The sequence below is a fragment of the Equus asinus genome, chromosome 1 (assembly GCF_041296235.1).
Source record: "Equus asinus isolate D_3611 breed Donkey chromosome 1, EquAss-T2T_v2, whole genome shotgun sequence".
Taxonomy (NCBI): Eukaryota; Metazoa; Chordata; class Mammalia; order Perissodactyla; family Equidae; genus Equus; species Equus asinus.
The window spans coordinates 154,932,938-154,956,279 of record NC_091790.1 but is presented as its reverse complement, the minus strand read 5'-3'; the positions used below and the strand labels follow the sequence as shown (position 1 = coordinate 154,956,279).

At 36.4% G+C, this 23,342-nt stretch overlaps 1 protein-coding gene across 2 annotated transcripts in view; it reads right to left on the bottom strand.

Moving 5' to 3' along the window:
- The window catches only part of STK31 (serine/threonine kinase 31), a 118,182-nt gene extending 95,376 nt beyond the window's left edge, over nucleotides 1–22,806 (bottom strand). For both annotated transcript variants that reach the window (XM_044765853.2, XM_070504528.1), the window contains exons 1-6: nucleotides 22,757–22,806; nucleotides 21,152–21,198; nucleotides 21,011–21,063; nucleotides 16,812–16,910; nucleotides 2,848–2,922; nucleotides 1,303–1,461 (exon numbers count right to left, since the gene is read on the bottom strand). In XM_044765853.2, the coding sequence (XP_044621788.2) occupies nucleotides 1,303–1,461; nucleotides 2,848–2,922; nucleotides 16,812–16,910; nucleotides 21,011–21,063; nucleotides 21,152–21,198; nucleotides 22,757–22,806 (483 nt within the window). The remainder of the gene's footprint in view (nucleotides 1–1,302; nucleotides 1,462–2,847; nucleotides 2,923–16,811; nucleotides 16,911–21,010; nucleotides 21,064–21,151; nucleotides 21,199–22,756) is intronic.
- Nucleotides 22,807–23,342: the final 536 nt, after the last annotated feature.

Here is a 23,342-nt window from a genome sequence, read left to right as displayed (position 1 = left end):
TAAGAATCTATGAAGCATACAAAACATTCTCAATAACTGAAATATACTTCTTCAGTTCCAAAACTAACTTTTAAAAATTACATTATTTTCTTGATTCATGTTTGTTTCAATCTAATTTTATATCACCTTACTATAAGAATAGCAATGGATTGGGGTTCTAGCCCTAGCTCAGCCCCAATTAGCTTTATGACTTGAAATAAGTCATGTAATTGTTCTAGACCCAATTTATTTGCAAAATAATAAGGTGAGAGCAGATGAATTCTAAGGTCTGTAAATTTAAGATTGTAGGGTTCTAGGCATGCAAGAAATTCAAAATGAGCCTCTACCTTGGTCAAAACATTTATATTAAAGAAAAAAGTAATAAATTTTAGACCTTAAACCAAAACTTCAAGATGTAATTTTACAATAATACCTATGCTTTACCCTATATTTATGAAAGTCTGAGTCCTAAGTACAGAAATGTTTCTTATAAATAACTATAGTGCAAACAAAACTACACCCAACAACCTACAAGATTCAGGAAACAAAAGAGGGAAACAGAAGTGTTCCAAATTTTACTGCTCCTTATAGTACTAATTAAATCATTTTTTCACATACATCATTTGAACTGCTAAATAAAACAATTCTGATTACTGTGCAATGTAATATCCCCTCAACACTAACACTCACCAAAAGAACACCATTATTGCACAGCAGATTTAAAAAAGGCACAATTCCTGTAAGACTACCCCTGAAATTACCAGATGTCTTCCAGAATTAGGTTACCAACCCAAAATTTAATGGAAATGAATTCAAACTAGAATCTACATTAGTAGAACATGACCACCAATTATTATATCAAACAGTAAGAGCCTCTGCCAAAACAATAAAATCTAATTAATTTATAACTCCGCTAATTTCAAATCTGTGATATTTAATGGCCAGGGCTAGGTTAAAGATCACTTTTATTTAATAAATACTTTCTCAAGAGCAAAAGAGAACAGAATACTTATATTCACCATTGTCTCATCATACAAGAGACTATCTTTTTGAACTTTCACCTAAGAAGAAACTATTTACATCTGTTATATAAATATATACACACATATATATGTATTACTCCTTTCTGATCAAGAATGTTTAGCAAAGATGAGCACAAATATATTATTATACAATTGCTTTTGAATTATTCTATAATTCATACTTTTAATTTACACAGGCTTTTATATTAAAGAAAATTAGTGGTAAAAACTACATTTATGTTTTGTTTCAAGCATATAGTTTTACTTCCATTAACAAAAATACTTAAAATCTGTGACTTGCCTGATCAAACTGGGTAACTTCTTGGCCAGAAGGAATCTGTAGTCCCCAAAGTCTATACTTTTTGGCAACACTAGAAAATTGCAGATCCAAAGGAATCTCAACTATATCAGATCGATTTAGAATTTCAGTATTTCCATAGTCAATGTATCTCACTAGACACTAGGAAAAAATGAAACAAATACTAATACTGAACTTAGATTAAACATCTCCAAAGACACCACCAATTTGCTTTCTCTTAATTACCTATAAATCAAGATAGCATTTTACCTCAAATGGACAATATGCATTCAAAAACAAGCGCTCCAGCAATATCCTCAAAATAAAGAAAATCCACAGTCCCTGAGATCCCAGTGATTTCCATATTTAGTACTAGTTTAATACCAAACAGTACTATTTCCAACAGTACCGTTTCTCATTTTGGATTTTTTTTAAACTATTGGTATTTAAATAAACATAAATCAATTACGCTTATCAATCTTCCTTTGATAAAATGAAACCCACTCCAGCTATTAGACCTTGGAAATGATTCAAATTCACCCTTACCTCCAGCTCTATATCTGCTTAAAAGTAAGAAAGAGAAATAGTTTATCACAAGGTCAAAAGGCATCTTGTTCCTTAATTTAAAAAGTTAAAGCCAAACCAAAAGCAAATGCAAAATATCATCACCAGTTGTCAAATTGTGGGGAAAAGGTCTATTAGAAAGATCTATTTCACCAAGATAAACCATTACCTATGACAGTAATAAATCATGAGATTAAAAAAAAAAAGAGTTATTTGGATCCATTACTCAAATTATTTCATCTTATCATCTCCTCATTATACCAGGGAAAGTGTTTACAAAATATATAGATTATAAAATATTTTAAGTTCACAGAAGCAGATATAGAACAAAACAATAAAAGAAAGCCTACAGAGATGCTTTCACACAGCCTGAAAAGTGCAAGTGCCACCAAACAGCTATTCAGAATCTCATCTCCCCATAACCCCTTAAAAATCTCCCATAAGTTCACAATGCAAAAAATAAAATATCTTTAGATATTTTACATATCTTTAGATATTTACAAAGAAAATTCATCTCAATTAGGCATGAGAAAGTGGCAGGCCAAACTTCATTATTAACAATATGCACATCAACTAAGTAAAAGATACAGAACTTCAGGATCAATCAAATATTCTTTTCCTACTCAATCTTAATAGAAGGAACTTTTAAAAGTTACTCAGCAAGAGCCAAACATAATTATTAAGAACTGAGGTACAAAGAAGCAACTCGTCACCAAAAATAATCCACAAATTATGTAATCTGAACAACCTAGGGAGACTATATGACAACTTAAATTCAGAACAATATTCCCCTGAATTTGATCTAGATTTCCTAAAGAATTCATTTCTTTTGTGTTCACCTGGGAAAAAAACACGTTTTAACCAATTAATCAATTCATTGAACTAGATTTTATTACTTTGAATAAGCAATGAAGGACTAAATAAGCATCCAATTTTGAAACCAGAATATTCATCAAGGCAAAAAAACTGAACACTTGTTCCTACCTTTTCATCACTGATGATTTTCAGTACTTTGCATCTGTACCAGCATTTATCTTCAGAAAATAATCCACCATAAATCTACAAAGAGAAAAAGAAAGTAAAACTGTTTGGCATTTTAATAAATCAAAGCATACAAAGCAGAATAATGCTTAGTATTTATTAAGCACTTACTGTAAGTTAATAAGTACATATATTTAATAATTTATTTTATTCTCACAACAACCCTACGAGACAGGTACTTTGTTTTCACCATTGTATACCCAAACTCATAAGCTAGTAAGCAGCAGAACCAGGATTCAAACTCAGGCAATCTGACTCTGGAATCCATTATGCTATTCTGCCTCTCCAAAAAAAATAAAGGGAAGAAGAAAGACATAGACAACAGAAAATTCAAAAAAAAGGTACAAGCATCAAAGACTTGAGAAATCATGCTATTTTAATGTCTGAAAACATATATGGCACAATTAAATGTTCTCTTTTTTGCCTTTTATTTTTTATTTGCTTTTTTTTTAATTTATTTTATTGAAGTCACAATTGTTCTTAAAACATAAACATTCCAAGTACATGCCATTTAAGTCTAGTTTTCAACTCTGGGGGGGAATCCATATGTCCTACCACACAGAAAAGACTTTTGTATATTTTACTTTATATATAAGGACTTTAGTGCATTAGTGAATAAAGTTATATTAGATAACATCCTTAATACTGAACTTTCATTTATTTTAAATTTACATTTCAATTTAATTATGTTTAATCAAAGAACAAAGAGGAAAATTTGCATACTTTAAGTCAACTTCTCAACATCAGCACTACTGACATTTACTCTTGGAGGAGGGAGCTGTCCTCTGTCCTGTGCCTTGCAGGATGTTTAGCAGCATTCTCCCTGGTCTCTATCTACAAGATGCCAGTAGTAACCCCTCCAGTTGTGAAACCAAAAATGTCTTCAGACATTGCCAAATGTCTCCTGGGAGTGGGAGTGGAGGGTACAATATCATCCCACTTTAATCATACCACTTTAATTTAACCACTTTATTTATTTATTTATTTATTTATTTTGAGGAAGATTAGCCCTGAGCTAACATCTGCTGCCAATCCTCTTCTTTTTGCTGAGGAAGACTGGCCCTGAGCTAACATGCGTGCCCATCTTCCTCTACTTTATATGTGGGGTGCCTGCCACAGCATGGCTTGCCAAGTGGTGCGATGTCCACACCCAGGGTCCGAACCGGTGAACCCTGGGCCGCCAAAGCGGATCGTGTGCACTTAACTGCTGCGCCACTGGGCCGGCCCCTAATTTAACCACTTTAAATCATACATTCTCAGAGCTTCCGGGTTGGTAAACACATGGAGATATGGGGACAGTGGTGCACCTGGAGAGGGCATGAAAGCTCTGAATCCTTTCCCATATACCTTTCCCTATGCATCTCTTCAATCTGGCTGTTCCTGAATTATATCCCTTTATAATAAACTGATACTCCAGGGTCATCCCTCAGAGATGAAGCCCAGGCCACTGTCACCCCTCAAAGACAGAGCCTGGGCCGGAGTTTGATGAGCAAAACACCATGACTGAAGAGCTACTGAAAGCAGCTGCATCCCTGGAAATGTTGTCTGAGTATGTGAAAAAGGACTCCAAGATATGCCTGGCATTTACTAGAAATGTCTGTTTAAAGATATGTGATTTAGGAGCATCATGGCAGAGAGAGCTCTACCAGTGATCTCTCCCCTACACGATACAATGAAAAAGACATTCATAGTCCAACAGAGGACATCCACACAACACAAAAGACATCTGAGAGAACCACGCAGCCATACATCAGAGGGAGGAGAGGCTGGAGTCCCCCTTGGAGGAGGTGGAACCAGGTAAGAGAAAACTTCACTCCTTCCCCAAAGGACTGCGATGTGGAACTGCACGTGGCCTCTGAGAGGGAAGGAAGTGGGTGGGAGGGCCTGTTAGTGGGAACATCAAACATCGCAGAGGTCCCTCACAAGCTAGGGGAAAGACCCCTACTGAGGTGAAAGGTATCACGGGGATGACTTCATCAAGCCAACACCTTAGGAGAGCAGACAGCAAGGGGAGAGTGAGTAAGCCCATGAGAGCACACAGAGGAAAGTACCCCTCCCCGCAACTGCCCAGCGCCAGCTCCAGCGCCTGGGATCCCGGCAGAACACAGCGGCCTCAGAATACACAGCTCTTGACCTCCACCCAGTGGTAATAGGTAGTAATGGCGATCAGTAATACCAGGATTGGGACAGGCCTGGTAGCAGAGCGGTTAAGTTGGCACATTATGCTTCAGTGGCCCAGGGTTCGCTGGTTCGGATCCCGGGTGTGGGCATGGCATCACTTGGCAAGCCATGCTGTGGCAGGCGTCTCACATATAAAGTGGAGGAAGATGGGCACAGATGTTAGCTCAGGGCCAGCCTTCTTCAGCAAAAAGAGGAGGATTGGCAGCAGATGTTAGCTCAGGGCTAATCTTCCTCAAATAAAATAAAAATAATAATACCAGGATGCAAAAAAACAGTGTCATGACCTCTAGCAGTATCAAAAACTGTATTAAATCTCCAGACCAGAGAGGAGATGACAAGTACCAGAAATCAGTCCTGAAGACACAGAAATATGTAATCTAAATGACAGAGAATTCAAAATAGCTATCATCAAAAAACTCAACGAGTTAAAAGGGAATTTAGAGAAACAATTCAATGAGTTCAAGAGCTACTTCACTAAAGAGACTGAAACTATAAAGAAGAACCAATCAGAAATATGGAGATGAAAGACACAATCGATGAGATAAAACATAAGGATTCTCTGAATACTCAAGCAGACATCATAGAGGAGAAAATCAGCATAACTGAGAATAGACATATTGAAATGCTCCAGATAAAGGAGGAGAGAGAACTAAGACTAAAAAGAAATGAAGAAAGTCTCTGAGAAATATCTGACTCAACTAGGAAATGCAACATAAGAATTATAGGTATTCAAGAGGCAGAAGGGAAGGAGAATGGAGCAGAAAGCTTGTTCAAGGAAATAATAGCGCAGAACTTCCCCAACCTGGGGAAGGGGATGGAAATCCATGTGAAAGAGACTACCAGATCTCCTAAATATGTCATTGTAAAAAGACTTACTGCAAGGCATATAGTAGTGAAACTTGCAAAAGTGAATGACAAAGAAAAAACTGCTAAGGGCAGCAAGGCAGAAGAAAATAACCTACAAAGGAATCCCTATCAGGCGTTCAGCAGATTTCTCTGCAGAAACTTTACAGGCTAGGAGAGACAGGAATGACACATTCAAATCTTTGAAGGACAAAAACTTTCAGCCAAGAATACTCCATCCCTCAAAAATATCCTTCAGCTATGATGGAGAAATAAAAACTTTGCCAGATAAACAAAAGCTAAGGGAGTTTGTAGCCATAAGACCTAGCCCCCCAATGAGAAATCCTCAAGAAGGCCCTCATACCTAAAAAAACAATGAGAGAAAGGGATTATGAAACACAGAGTAAGGAGACAAACAGGTAGACAAATCAGAAAATTGTAGCTATACATCAGAACAAGTTAGCAAATAGTCAAGTAAAACAGTAAAGATAAAGGGAACGAAAACAGCAAAAACAAAAATAATCTTGTCATTTTTTTTTTGAGGAAGATTAGCCCTGAGCTAACTACTGCCAGTCCTCCTCCTTTTGCTGAGGAAGCCTGGCCTTGAGCTAACATCCGTGCCCATCTTCCTCTACTTTATATGTGGGATGCCTATCACAGCATGGCGTGCCAAGCGATGCCATGTCCACACCCGGGATCCAAACTGGTGAATCCTGGGCCACCGAGAAGTGGAACATGCGAACTTAACTGCTGTGCCACTGGGCCAGCCCCTAATCTTGTCATTTTAACCACAAATTCACAAGATGAAATAAGATGTGACAAAAACAACTTAGGAGGGGAAAAGGAAGGAGACTGAATGAGTTTCATCTAAGGAAATAAGAGGCCATCAGAAAATGGATTATCTTATCTACAAGAGTTGGCATACAAACCCCATGGTAACCACTAAACAATAAAGCAGAACAGACACACAAATAATAAATAAGGAGAAAACAAAGAAGCCCAAAATAAAAAAACTACATAACTCAATTGGTGGACTGAAATACACGGCATGAGAAACAGGAAATACAGGAGAACCAGTAAACAAGTGATAAAATGGCAGCAGGAAGCCCTCACATATCGATAACCACTCTAAATGTAAATGGATTGAATTCTCCAATAAAAGGACACAGAGTGGCGAGATGGGTTAAAGAACAAGACCCAACAATATGCTGCCTCCAGGAAACACATCTCAGCTCCAATTACAAACACAGGCTCAGAATGAAGGGATGGAAGACAATACTCCAAACTAATGGCAAACAAAAGAAAGCAGGTCTCGCAATACTTATATCAGACAAAGTAGACTTCAAGATAAGACAGGTAAAAAGAGGCAAAGAGGGGCAGTATATAATGATCACACGGACACTCCACCAAGAAGACATAACACACATACCTACGCACCCCACGAAGGAGCACCAAAGTACATAAAGCAACTATTAACAAACCTAAAAGGAGATATTAATAACAACACAGTAATAGCAGGGGACCTCAACATTCCACACACATCAATGGATAGATCATCCAGACAGAAAATCAATAAGGAAACAGCAGAATTAAATGAAAAGCTAGACCAGTTGGACTTGATAGACATATATAGAACACTCCATACAAATACAGCAGAATACACATTCTTCTCAAGCACACAGAGAACATTCTTAAGGATAGACCATATGTTGTTGGGGAACATATGTTGGTACACAAGGCAATCCTCAATAAATTTAAGAAGACTGAAATAATAACAAGTATCTTTTCTGATTCCAATGCTATGAAGCTAGAAATTAATTACAAAAAAAAAAGCTGAGAAAGGGACAAATATGTGGAGACTAAACAACATGCTATTGAACAACCAATGGATCACTGAAGAAATTAAAGGAGAAATCAAAAAATATCTGGAGACAAATGAAAATGAAAACATTATCATATCAACTCATATGAGATGCAGCAAAAGGGGTACTAAAAGGGAAATTCATTGTAATGCAAGCATACCTTAACAAACAAGAAAAATCCCAAATAAGCAATCTCAAACTACACCTAACTGAATTAGAAAAACAAAGCCCAAAGTCAGCAAAAGGAGAGAAATAATAAACCCCAGAGCAGAAATAAATGCAATTGAAACACAAAAGGCAGTAGAAAGGATCAACGAAACAAAGAGCTGGTTCTTTGAGAAGATAAACAAAATTGACAAACTCCTAGCCAGACTTACAAAGAAAACGAGAGAAAGCTCAGATAAACAAAATTAGAAATGAAAGAGGAGAAATAACAATGGATACTACAGAAATACAAAGGATTGTAAGAGAATACTACAAAAAGCTATATGCCAACAAAATGGACAATCTAGAAGAAATGGATAAATTCGTAGATGCTTACAACCTCCCAAAGCTGAATCAAGAAGAAATAGATAATCTGAATAGACCAATCACAAGTATTGAAACAATAATCAAAAGCACCCCAAAAAAATAAAGCCCAGGACCAGAGCACTTCCCTGAAGAATTCCACCAAACTTTCAGAGAGGATTTAATACCTATCCTTTCCAAGCTATTCCAAAAAATTAATGAAGATGGAACACTTCTTAACACACATTCTACAAGGCCAACATCACTCTGATACCAAAGACTGAGAAGGACAACACAAAAAAGGAAAACTACAGGCCAATATCACTGATGAACACCAATGCAAAAATCTTCAAAAAAATACTGGCAACCTGAATACAACAATACAGCAAAAAGATCATATATCATCATCAAGTGGGATTCATACCAGGGACACAGGGATGGCTCAACATCCACAAGTCAATCAATATGATACACCACATTAACAAAATGAGCAATAAAAACCACATGATCATCTCAACAGACAAAGAGAAAGCATTTGACAAGATCCAACAGTCATTTATGATAAAAACTCTTAAAATGGGTATAGAAAGAAAGTCCCTTAACATAATAAAGGCCATATACGACAAACCCACAGCCAACATCATATTCAACGGGGAAAAACTGAATGCCATCCCTCTGAGAACAGGAATAAGACAAGGATGCCCACTATCACCACTCTTATTCAGCACAGTATTGGAGATTTTGGCCAGAGCAGTTAGGCAAGAGAAAGAATAAAAGGAATTCAAATAGGGAGTGAAGAAGTGAAACTCTCGCTGTTTACAGCCAACATGATCTTATATACAGAAAACACTAAAGAATCCATCAGAAAACTATTAGAAATAATTAACTACAGTAAAATTGCAGGGTACAAAATCAACTTACAAAAATCAGTTGCATTTCTATACTCTAATAAGGAACTTACAGAAAGAGAACTCAAGAATACAACTCCATTTACAATTGCAACAGAAAGAATAAAATATCTAGGAATAAATTTAACCAAGGAGGTGAAGGACTTATACAAGGAAAACTATAAGACATTATTGAAAGAAATAGATAATGACATAAAGAGATGGAAAGAAATTCCATGCACATTGATTGGAAGAATAAAGATAGTTAAAATGTCCATACTACTCAAAGCAATCTACAAATTCAATGCAATCCCAATCAGAATTCCAATGACATTCTTCATGGAAAGAGAAGAAAGAATTCTAAAATTCATATAGGGCAAGCAAAAACCCCAAATTGCTAAAGCAATCCTGAGAAAAAAGAACAAATCTGGAGGCATCACAATCCCTGACTTCAAAATGTACTACAAAGCCATAGTAATCAAAACAGCATGGTACTGGTACAAAAACAGGCACACAGATCCATGGAACAGAACTGAAAGCCCAGAAATAAAACCACACATCTACAGACAGCTAATCTTTGACAAACGTGCCAAGAACATACAGTGGAGAAAAGACAGTCTCATCAATAAACAGTGTTGGGAAATCTGGACAATCACTTGCAAAAGAATGAAAGTACACTATTCTCTCATGCCATACACAAAAATAAACTCAAAATGGATCAAAGACTTGAAGATAAGTCCTGAAACCATAAAACTCCTGGAAGATGATATAGGTAGTACACTCTTTGACATCAAACTTAAAAGGATCTTTTCAAATACCATGTCTTCTCAGACATGGGAAACAAAAGAAAAAATAAACAAGTAGGACTTCATCAGACTAAAGAGTTTCTGCAAGGCTAAAGAAGCTAGGATCAAAACAAAGAGACAACCCACCAACTGGGAGAAAATATTTGCAAATCATATATCCAACAAGAGGTTAATCTCCATAACATATAAGGAACTGACATAACTGAACAACAAAAAACAAACAGCCCAATCAAAAAATGGGTAGAGGAGATGAACAGACATTTTTCCAAAGAAGATATGCAGATGGCCAATAAGCACATGAAAAGATGTTCAACATCACTAATCATCAGGGAAATGTAAATCAAAACTACACTAAGATACCACCTTACACCCATTAAAATGGCTATAATCACTAAGACTAAAACTGACAAATGTTGGAGAGGGTGTGGAGAAAAGGGAACCCTCATATACTGTGAGTGGGAATGCAAACTGGTGCAGCCACTATGCAAAACAGTATGGAGATTCCTCAAAAAACTAAAAGTAGAAATACCATATAACCCAACTATCCCACTACTGGGTATCTATCCAAACAACTTGACATAAACAATCCAAAGTGATACATGTACCCCTATGTTCATTGCAGCATTGTTCACAACAGCCAAGACATGGAAGCAACCTAAGTGCCCTCTGACCAATGATTGGATAAAGATGATGTGGTATATATATATACAATGGAATCCTACTCAATCATAAAAAAAGACAAAATCATCCCATTTGCAACAACATGGATGGACCTGGAGGGTATTACGCTAAACGAAATAAGCCAGACTGAGAAAGACAAACACCACATGATTTCACTCATATGTGGAATACACACAAACACATGGATAAAGAAAACAGTTCAGTGGTTACCAGGGGAAGGGGGGGAAGGGGGTGAGCACAGGAGGTGAAGGGGAGCACTTATGTGGTGACAGACAAGAAATAATGTACAAGTGAAATTTCACAATGATGTAAACTACTATGAACTCAGTAAAAACAATTTTAAAAAGAATTAGGATATTTAAAATTTTTCTGAATACGTGAAATACTTGAGGTCTGCCATTACTAGAAATTTAAAAATAGGAGGCAGCTATTCAGCTAGCAATTATTTCTATGAATCTTGTACTGCTCTCCATTATGTTACTGTAGATGCATAACTTGGATGGCAGCTAAACAAATCCACTTACAGAATGCTGGACACTGAGGTTACTGAAGTTCTTTCCATCATCTCAAGGTGGAGTAGGCCCTCTGTCTTCCAGTAGCCAAAAGCCATCCTGTCCTATGACCTTAGAACTGTCAGCTGTTGGGATGCCAAAAATCCCCAAAGCGAACACAAGCTCAATACTTGATCCAAACTGTCTAGTGGAGACATTTCAATGGACACCAGAGTGAGACATGAAGAGTAAAGTGTGGGACAAAGCAAACAGACCACAGATCCTACTAGAAACATTTTTAATTGGATTAAGTAATTGTAATGGTTTATATTAACAATGAATTTTTATTTTGAATTTGTTTTCTCATATTGCCAGACAAAGCAAGTAAGTAATTATATTTACGTGTTTAGGAATCAAGATGTTTACTATAAGAGAAAAGGAGATACAAGCAGAGAATCTAGGATTTCAGAAGGAACACTGTCCTGTTAGAACTGGACTGGAAATAGCAACATGAACTTGTATCTTTAAATGAAAAATTATTTTAAAAATGCATCTTTTCTAGCTTTGTCCACTGAAAGGGACAGAGGGTCCCCATGATGCACCCTAGTGCCAAGATTCTGGCCTACAATACCATTTTTCCAATAAAAGGAACCAAGGTTTTCTGGAGAAAAGGCCAATCCCACATCTTGGACAGAACAGTACAAAATGAGCCTAGAACACTTCTTTGTGCTAGAAAGCAAGAGATGTTTGAAGATTAATGGAGCCAATGAGACTTGGGAAGTAATCTAAAAGGGGCCCCTTCTAGCCAAAATTGAGACAATTTGAACATCCAAGGAGAATACTGGCTGAAGCTGGCTGACACAGAGTAAAGCTGAGAAGTCATGGGTCTGTAATGATACACACAAAAAAGTTAAGGTATTCTAAAAATAACCAAATAGGACAGATTATATTTCTTTTAATACTTGTTACTCAATCAGGTTGTTATCACTGATTCATTTATGATACAGTTAAAGAACAAAGAAACTAGTAAATGCATAAACCAAAAAAAAGATATGTGATTTAGCAAAGACCGTTTGTGCAGACCAGAAGGAGATGCTGGAGTTCTGGCAGTTTGTACTTGCCAGACCCTGAGAAGATGGAGGTTCTTGGCACTGTGCCTAATTTCCCTTGCCTGGCACCTGAAAAACAACTGGTCATCTTGATTGGGGAACATGGAGCTGTTTTTTTTGCCTTTGAGGAGGAAGATTACTACACAGTTGCCAGTGATGTGGAAGACTTCATTAACATTGGCCTCCATGAATTTGGACAAAGGTTTACAAGTTGAAGGAGGAGCCCTCAGAATCAAAGAGCAAAGAAGAGTTGATGAAGAGCCCATATATAAAGAAGTTGAGGGAGGACACCAAGAACTTTGTCAAGAGTACATCCAATGAAATGAATCATCATTTGAATATCTTTTGGTCAAAGTGATTCCTGGTTTACAGCTGCCAAACCCCTGGAATTCCCTGAATTGCGTATGATCATTAGGACTCAGGGCGGGGGAGTTCTAGACAGTTTCACATGAAAAATCTGTTATCACATACATAGAGAAAGTAAGTTAAAATTGGAACAAAAAAATCATACATTCTCAATGGGGGAAATATTATCCCTGAGGGAGTGAATACTAGTTCTTGAGGGGTGGGGGGAAATCTTAGATATTATAATGGTTCATAGCCCTCCACAGTTCAACCCTACTTGATAACATAAACAGATATACAGTATATCTGTGGTGTTAAAATGTTTTGGGAGGAGGAGACCCATTAGACAAAAAAATGCCTTCGAAGGGCATAATGAAAAAAAGGTTGAGGAACACTGCTTCAAGTGATAGAGTATAAAATTAATTTTAAGTGTATTACTATGAATTAGGACAAATTCACAGATTTTTTAAAGCAAAAGGAATATACTTGGGGCCACCCCCATGGCCGAGTGGTTAAGTTCGTGTGCTCCGCTGTGGCAGCCCAGGGTTTCACTGGTTCGGATCCTGGGTGCGGACATGGCACCGCTCATCAGGCCACGCTCAGGTGGCGTCCCACATACCACAACTAGAATGACCCACAACTAAAATATACAACTATATACTGGGAGGACTTGGGAAGAAAAAGCGAGGGGAAAAAAAGGAAGATTGGCAACAGTTGTTAGCTCAGGTGCCAATCTTTTAAAAAAAAGGAATATACAGCATGAAATGTAAAAATCCTCAAAGTACAAATCAATTCAGATACACAAATGGATGTCTGACAAAGCAAATGCTACAAAGGATAGTTGTGTTCAATTAGCACTTAACTCTGGTTCCCTTAGCTAGCATTCAACAACTGCAGGGCAAGAGAGAGCACAAATGGCATGGTACCCTCTCCCAACCATCTTACTTAATTTTTCAGCAAGCAAACCACTTTAGTAGCAAAAATAGCTGATAATCAACAGTCCTATCCAATTTCAAACTCTGGAAAAGGTCACATTATCTTTAGTTAAGACTTTGTAATAATATACCAATATCATTAACAATTCAATATAAGGCAAGAGACAGAAGTGGCATGTCATTGCAACTCTGTCTAGGGAGTGGGTAGTGATACTTGTACCCAAGAATAGAGCTGGGACCAAACCAACTTGAGGAATCTGAAGTTCTTGACTCTGTTAGTGTGAATAATCACAACAACCATCATAAACACAAGTCTATCCCAAATAGATATATTTGTCTTTGGAACATAGTCAGAACTATGGATTCACTCCCACTCTGCCTGGTCCAATCTTCTCCTCTCACAACTCCACTATTCATAGACCATGACCTGCCTACATTGTTAGAGGCAGAGAACCACTCAATCACTAAAGAAAATTTACAAAATATCCATTCATGGACAATCAGAGGTGGCTGAGTAATTATTTATAATGAGAAGTCTATTATTGAAACTAGTTTGAATTTTTTGCAAAGCAAGTAATTTATTTTACATTTAAAACAGGAAAAGCAGGTATGTCTTAATTTATAACACTATTAAACACAGTCACAGACTACAAGGATGCTTAAAAAAAAAACCCTAAAAACTTTATAAATTGCATTCCTTATCCATTCTGATGCTTAGCTCCAAGCTACATTCCTTCCTTGTTTCTAAATTTCTTTTTACATTTTTCTATTTGCCATTGGGGTTTTAATTATTTTAAAATAAAACTAATAGAGGCACATTATTAAAAGAAAATCAAAGTATATCAAAAAAGGTTGAGAGTCAGACTTCCTTCCCAACACTCTTCAACATGCACCTCCTTAATTTTACATTTACACTAATTTTACATATACACTAGAATATATGTTTATGGTTTATTTACACAAATGGGCTCATTTTACATACACTATTTTGTACCTAATTTCATATCAAAATACAGAGATCTACCTCTCTCACTTAATCAGGGCTTGGAGCTGGGTGAGGCAAGTAAGGTACTGACAAAGCAAAATTTGGAGAGGCACTCACTCTGAGGCACCAACACTGCACTTGCATTAATGCCTCCTTAAATTTTGCACTTACCTTACTCTTACCCTAGTATCAGCCCTGAAAATGATTAGTTAGTATTCTAAAATAAGAATCTTCCACAATTCAGTAATTATTCCAATATAGGGTAGAAGGTAACAGTTAAGGAGCTGGGCTCTATGACTCCAAATACTTGATCCACCATTAACTAGCTGTTGACTTTCACAGTTATCCTAGATGTGCCTTAATTTCAAAAAAAAAGTATGAAATAACATCTGCCTCATAGGGTTGCTCATAGGGTGGTCCCATAAGATTAGTGCCATATAGCCTAGGTGCGTAGTAGGCTATACTATCTAGGTTTGTCTAAGTACACTCTATGATGTATGCACGACGACGAAATTGCCTAACAACGCATTTCTCAGAACATATTCTCATCATTGAGCAACGGATGACTGAAAATGCTGCAATGAACATTTTTTTACAAACATCTTTGTGTACTTATAAAAATGTCCAAAGGGTAAATTCCTGGCCTGAGAAATTGATGCATCCAAGATTATAGGCATTTATCATTTTGAAAAAGATGGTTAACACTCAAATACAGTCACCTGATTTAAAACAAAGATTCCAATACAATGCAATAAAGAAAGAATGATCCTTTCAATAAATGGTGCTGGCATAATTGGATACCTACATGGAAAAAAATTAAATTTGACCTCTACTTCACATCATAATGAAAAATTTACTGAAGGCAAACCGCAGCCCTCAATGCAAAAGGCAAAAGCTTCTAGGGGGGGAAACATAGGAGAATATATTCATGATGATGGGGTGAGTAAAAAGGTCTTAAATAGGAAACAGAAAGCACATACCAAAAAACAAAAAAAAAATTAATATATTAGACTTCAAATGATATCCATTCCCTTAAGTAGGGAAGCCATAGACTAGAAGACGACATTAGCAATACACATATAAGACAAAGATTCATATCCAGAATATACAAAGAACAAATACAGAACTTCCTAAAAATCAATCAAGACAACCTTGAAAATGAGGAAAAGATGTGAACAAGCAATTCATAAAAGAGGATATCCAAATGGCAAATAAAACTATGAAAACATGCTCAAGCTCAGTACTCATCAGGAACATGAAATTAAAATCACAAAATAACACTACACCCCCACCAAAACAGCTAAAATTAAAAAGACTGACAACGCAAAGAGTTGGTTACGGACATGGAAGAACTGAACTTTCATACATTCTTGGTAAGGACGCAAACCGGTTCAATACTTTTGCCAAACTGTTTGGCCACTATCTACTAAAGTGAAATATGCCTACTCTGTGACTTAGCAATTCTACTCCTAGGTATATATTCAAAAGAAATAATACATCCAGCAGAAGGCTTGTTTAAAGATTTCACAGTAGTTTCATTCACAGTAGCCAAAACCCACAAACAATCTAAATGCCCATCAAAGAAGAACAGAGAAATTGTGGTATATTTATACAATAAAATACCACATAGCTTGAAACAGAACAAACTACAAATACAGAAATACACACAATAATATGGATGAATCTCAGAAATTACAGTAAACAAAAGCAGCCAGATATTATAAATGAGTACATACTGTATGATATAAGAACAGGCAAATGAATCTATGGTGATAGAAGTCAGAATAATGATTACCTCTATTAGAGGAACTACTAACCAAGAGTTAACTGAGAAGGGGCCTGAGGGAATTTCCTGGGATGACAGAACTGTATCTTGATTTGGGTGGTGATTACACAGACGCATACATATGTAAAAATTCATCAAGCTGTACACTTAGGAGATACACACTTTACTGTATTTAAGTTATACCTCAATAAAAAAAAGAAAAAAAAAGATCAAACTGTTCTACATAAAGATTTTTTCTGAATCAGTATCAAAGGCAAGGATTCTATTTTGTTCACCACTGAATACTCAATGCTTAACACAGTGCCTAGCACATACCAGATGGTCCATAAGTATTTTTGGAAGAATACATTTATTATGACTAGTTTATACAAATTCTAAAAATTTGCTTCTTCCTTTCAAATACAGCAAATAGTCCAAAAACTATAAAACCTAAGACATAGGAAAGCCTACAGGAGAGATGGAATGATTATGTTTAAGAATATGGCTCACCTTCTTTGGATCAAGATTCCCAAAAACTGAATTGGCATGGGGACAAACTTCAGACAGTGAGCAACCAATCTTCATAATATCCTGATTTCTACTGATACTCTAGAAGAACACATATAAGATTCAGTAAAATACTATTTGACAGTGTTACACAATTGAGGGTTCTACAAAACATAACACTTAAAAAAAACTTTAAAGCATAAGAAATTAAATCCAATTCTTATGTGACTATTTTTTCATAATTTAAGTTCTTTATAAGAAATGGAACTATGATATAGAAAATTTTTACTTTCTAATGAGTTCAAATCACTTGGAATTCAAACTAAGATAGCAAATATTATTAAATCATAGGAAGAGGTAACTTTAAACAACTGTCTCTGGATTTTACTTTAGATCAAATTCTGATCGCTCAAATGGATAGCATATTTTAGTCAAATAACATGGGTCTTCTCATATATTTGTTGCTGTGTAAAGGAAACAGATGTAAAAACAATTTCAAAATGCATATATTCCTCCTCACACATACTGTAATCTAGTTAGTAAATTCATTTCTCACGGGGCATGGGTTAACCACTTTAAAACTCCTTTAGGTATATACTAGGATTGAACAAACAAGTAAATATATTGTAGATAATGAGAGCAGTGAGAGAGAAATTACAAATAAGGCAGGCAGGCTAGAATACACCTGGAGTATTAGATTAGAATTTGAAGCTATCAGTATGAACCCATAGTATGTACACGTATGTGCTTGCACCTGAGTGTGTAAATGCACAAGTTTGTGTGTATATATGCAAATGAAAGACACACAGAGAGAGAAATACAGATGTGTGGTTTCTTATACATATATATTTTTTTTTCTAGCTCTGTCTGCTGAGAGGATCTAGAAGCAGTAACACTCCAGTAGCAATAAGCACACCTAGTGCCCAGATCTTGACTTCTAAACACCATTCTCCAATAAAAGGAACTTGGGTTCCTTGGGATGTGATTGATTCCAGGGCTAGGAAAGGGAAATAACAGATGATCCCGGAACATGTGGTGGTGCCAGAAAGTAAAGAAATGCTCAAAAAAAGAACGGGGACATGTATAAAGGACACAGTAGCCAATGTGAACAATCTCCTAATGTCCAAAGCTGGAACAATTTAAACAAAATAAATAATGATAGTATTGGATATAACCCATGGAATAAACATCCACGAGTCAATATTAATATAAATAAATGTGGGAGAAGAGACAGCTCTTCCTTACAGAAGAATCCAATTAATAAATGGGGAAGGAATGAGGGGGCTAGAAAATCATCACCACAGTAATAAATAATAAAATTTTGGAGTGAAGAGTTGAAGAGAAACAAGATTACATAGTCTCAATGTATCTCCCTCTAAAACATGTATTAATTACAAAAGGAAAAACTAACTTTACAGTGAAGAAACCTGTTACCACCTTAATCAGGTGGATCAAGGTTAACATCATCAATAATGAGATATGTCAACATCATGAATCCCCAATACGGTGTGCTGAAAAGGACACAACATCACTTCTGTGGTATTACTGTCAATATATTTATGAGAAATCGCCAAACAAATCCAAACTGACAGATACTCTAAAAAATAACTGACCAGTACTCATTAAAATGTCAAAGTCATGAAAGACAAGGATAAATAAACCAACTATCAACGGCTGGAGGAGACTAAGTCTACATGACAACTAAATACAACGTGGGATCCTGAATTGGATCCTGGAACAGACAGAAGACAATGAGAAAACTGGTGAAATTTCAATAAGGATTGCAGTTAATAGTACTGTACCATTGTTAATTTCCTGGCTTTGATAACTGCACTATAGTTATGTAAAACGTTAGCATTAAGGGAAGCTGGGTGAAGGGTATAAAGAAAGTCTCTGTACTCATTTTACAACTGTAAGTCTAAAGTTATTTCAAAACAAACAGTTAAATATATATGTTCTTTAAAAATACATCAACAAAATATTCAGTAAGGCTAGAAAGAACATGATTATCTCTAACGATTGAAAAGAAACCCTGAAAGAGCAGTTCCAAGAACACCATGATGAATATCAGTATCACTATGCAGTAAAAAGGGGAGCTGAATTTAAACTGACCCCAAGACATATTAGAAGCAGCCTTTGTGAATAAACCCCTGGAATTAAGACTAACTTCAGAATACACCAAAATATTCTACATAATTAGCTTTGTTGCTTTATGGACTAAAACAGATGAAAGTTCTTTCTCTCAAATAAAGGTAGAGGTCAAATACTTAAGATTCCTTCAGCTGCCACTCATCCAACTGGGCCTACCAATAATTCTGAAGGGTATTCATGTAAGCGGCTTATATAGCAGAAATCCATAGTGGCGGAGAAAGAGAGAATATACGTGAGTAGATCTACATCTTGACCTGCCTGCACACATTTCTAAATTTCTATTTACTCTTCATCTACATCCCATGCCAAACCCAATCAAATTTTACTATTTGCTTCGTGAAATAATCATTCAATTCATATGGATGCCATTAGTAGTTTTAACTCTTAATCTTTTCATCCATTCAAGACTTGTTTCCTAACTGTTTCAAAAGTGTTCCAATTTCTACAGGAGCCTCAACTTCATGGTTCAAATCAGAGGTTGGCAAATTATGGCTCTGCCACCTGTTTTGGTAAATAAAGTTTTAAAGGATCACAGTTACATCTATTTGTTTGTGTACTGTCTACGTCTGCCTTTGCACTACAATGGCAGAATTGATAGAGTTCAACAGTCATGAAAAAAACTATATGGCCCACAAACCTTAGAATATTTACTATCTAATCTTTTACAGAAAAAGTTTGCTGACTCCTAGTTTAAATCATAGCTCCACATTCAACAAACAACTTCACAGAAGGGTCAATCAAAATCATAATTTAGAGCTGCACTGACCAATACAATATCCAATATCCACTTGAATGTGGCTAGTAGGATTTAAAATGTGCTCTAAGTCTAAAACACACACCAAATTTCAAAAACTTAATATGAAAAAAGAAAAATAAAATATCTTGTTAATATATTTGTGCCGATTACATTTTGAAATGATATTTTGGATATATTGAGCTGAATAAAATACATTCATTAAAATTTATTTCACCTGTTTCTTTTTACTTTTTTATGTGTCTGCTAAATTTTAGATTATGTAACTCACATTTCTACTGGACAGCACTGGTCTAGAAATCTTATTTAAGCTAATAAATGTTGTTCCTATATAATGAGCTTAAACATATCATCCAACCTGGGACACTGTTGAGAGTGACACAGGTGCGATTAATAAGAGATAATGGGCATAGAACCAGAGTATGTGGGCACCCTTTAAAGATATGTGCATAAGCAGAGACACAAACTTGTCACAAGTTTTGTATGAATATCACCTTTCTACAATGTTTTCTATATTGAATTAAGAACCCTGGGCTAATCATATTCTTCTACAGCTTTTCTTCTCATAAATTCTATTTTCCACATTGCCAATTCATTCCCACAAAAAGAAGTTCTCATACTGTAGGAAGTATAGAGAAATGTCATTCTCTTCCCTCACATATCACAAGTAGTTCACAAAATTAAACATTTGTAATTGTGTGCATTAGAGGGATTCACCTTCTTAAATCCTGGAACATAAGCACTTTGGAGCTTTGCTTTGTATTTATTTTAAACTGAGTAAACTTATCTGACTTGAAGCCTGCCAACAGAAAATTAGAAATGTTCCATTAGTGCTTTCAATTTTATGATAAGATATTGTATCTCAAATTTAAAATTAAGCCATTAGAAAAAATGACTGAGACGTAAAAATTTAGTATCTTTCAAGAAACAACCTTATAAAGGACCCCTAGAGGGAGCCATAACCTCACAAATACAACAGTTTCTCAGAATCTTCAGTAATTTAAGCAACTTCGACCGCTCGTGTTAAATTGAGAGTAATTCTGAAACCACGATTACAATCATACTGTTCTCTTTTTCCTCTATTTTAACTCAGTGTATTATGAGCATACTACTCAGGTAAAGTCCCAGCTATAGCCATTTGTCTTCCAATAATGCATTGTGTTAAATATCGTTCAATAAAAATTAGCATTGAGAATGACAATGATACACATATTCCAGGGTTTTTATTTTTGTTGTTAGAGGACCTGGGTTAGTGGAGGAAGAAGTAGCAGAGGAAATCAACTAGGCTGCTATTTACCTGGGCCCAAAATGTTACTGCATCTTCCACATGACTTCCAACCACATCTTCGACTAAAACCAAATCACAATGCAAAGAAAATTAGAAATTAATCAAGATCATCTAGCTCTTACATCCAAAAATAATTTTTAGTGTCAGTACCTTTATTGTAATGTGTATCTTCATCCATTTGCACGATTCCTGGAAAACTAAAACAATTCAATACCTTGAATTAGGTTCTAACAATCTGTTCATTAACAGTGAATAAAGATTAAACCACAGAATGTCCAAATTCCTACAAGTATGTCTTGTCCTAAATAAAGTTATCAAAATTCAAACTCTACATTAAAAACAACCTCAAAGATATCTTCTTCAATAACTAATTTCCTTATTTGAGTATACTACACTTTGCAATTTCATCATATACAATCTCTACCTTTGAAATTATCTCTTTAGCCAAACTTTTGCAAACTGACACTGAAGTGGATAATTCATGTACATTTTCATCAGCTACACAAATCAATACTTCTGAACAATGTGCATATTCTTTTAACGTTACTGATGTCCTCTCAAAACAAGAGTAGGGTTTCCATAATTTAAAACAAAAAGAAACACTACAAATATAATATATAGAACAAACGCTTCAGACTGGTAATCAACTCTATTTAAAAGGCACAGTGGTTACTGCTTTTGAAGATAACCTGCAATTAAAGACTGCGAAATAAATCAAATTTTGCCCATTACTGCAAAATAATTTTCATTACATATACTTTCCCAGATGCAAAATATTTCAAAATAAATGTCCAGTTCATAATTTTATACTTAATACTCTAGAATATTGCACGTCACATACATAAATATTAGTTCATTGAAGGAAACTGAAAATGTAGAATTTTCTTAAGAGCTTTAAAAGATATCTAAAAACATCACTATACTAAAGTTTCAAATGCTCTCTCAATTATGAAAAGAGAATAGTTAACTCTGCCTCACAGGGGGGAAAAAAGATCATTAAAAATATTCTTAACTTTATTCTTCTGATTTTTGTTACTGCTTAAAGAAATTTTTTTCACACATACTAAGAGGCATCAAAACATCTTCAAAACAAGACTTCTTCCTCCGATACTGGTCCAAAAGTAACTTTTAAATTGAGCAAAAAACTGTAAAACCAAGTTGGTATCTGTTTAGGGAGACTATATTTCTCTGGAAGACATTGACTTAAATTCAGTAAAAATAAAAATGTTTACTTTAGAAATCCCAAAACACATTCTAAGAAGTTATTTCTAGAATAGCTTTAAAATCTCATACTAAAAGGAGCCCAAAAGACTTTTCCCGGAAGGACCACGAAGGAACTGACGCTACACCGACTTTCTGCAAAACCGCATTACCAAATGGCGCTTCCAAGTCTCCGATTCACGGCGAGAATTTGGACTAAGTGAGTCTAGGTGGCTGCTTGACACCTACTTCCTAAGGGGCTTTGACGTTTAAATGGCACAGAATTTGAGAGAAGAGAGAATTCCAGCCACCACAGGCCCGCGTGTTGTCCCCGTCTTCACGGAGAACACTGAGGCCCGAGCTCTCCGCAGGCCGGTTTCGCCCCCCGGGGCCTCACTCAGAGCCTGGGGGCCCGTCCCCCTCGGGAGTAGACGCCCAGCTCGAAGGCCAAGGAAGGCCGAGAAATGGCCTCACTCCATCCTTGGAAACCTAAGTGTTGGAAATACGGTATTTCAAGCGGCCGCCATCGAACCTACCAAAACGACTACTACTGACCTCACACTTTCCGCCTCAGAAGCTCTAGAAAAGTGCCCCTGGCCCCACATGCTGGGCCCTCGGCCCTCTACCCGCCACCGCGGCTCACCGTTAGCCCGCCGTCGCGCACGTGCAGACTTACCGCGCATGCCTCGGCCGCTCGGGCTCCAAACTGCGCTTGCGCGCACGTCGCTGCGCCAGCATCTGGTCTTGACTGGAGCTGCCGCGTCACTCGCGTGGCTGCCAGAGCCTGGGGCGTGAGGTGGGGCGCGCTGGGCGGGGCCACGCACACGGAGAGCAGCGTTCAGAGACGTGAAGGGCGGGGTTCCCCTGCGTTCGCGAGGAATGGCCAATAACTGGCTCCTTTTGCAGGGCTTCAAATAATAACGTGAGATAGCGGCGTGGGTTGCATGGTCTTTCCTAATTTTTTCACTCTCATTTAAACTTTGAAACAGCCAAATTAGAAGAATCTCAACATTTTTTTACAAGATGGAAAGGAGAAAAATGACTTTGGTAAATGAAAATGTAGTTTTTCAGATTGGTAGCTTTACAAGCATTTCTCAGGCCAACTTTGGTATCAGATCTCGTGTTGCAGCTTTTTGACAAC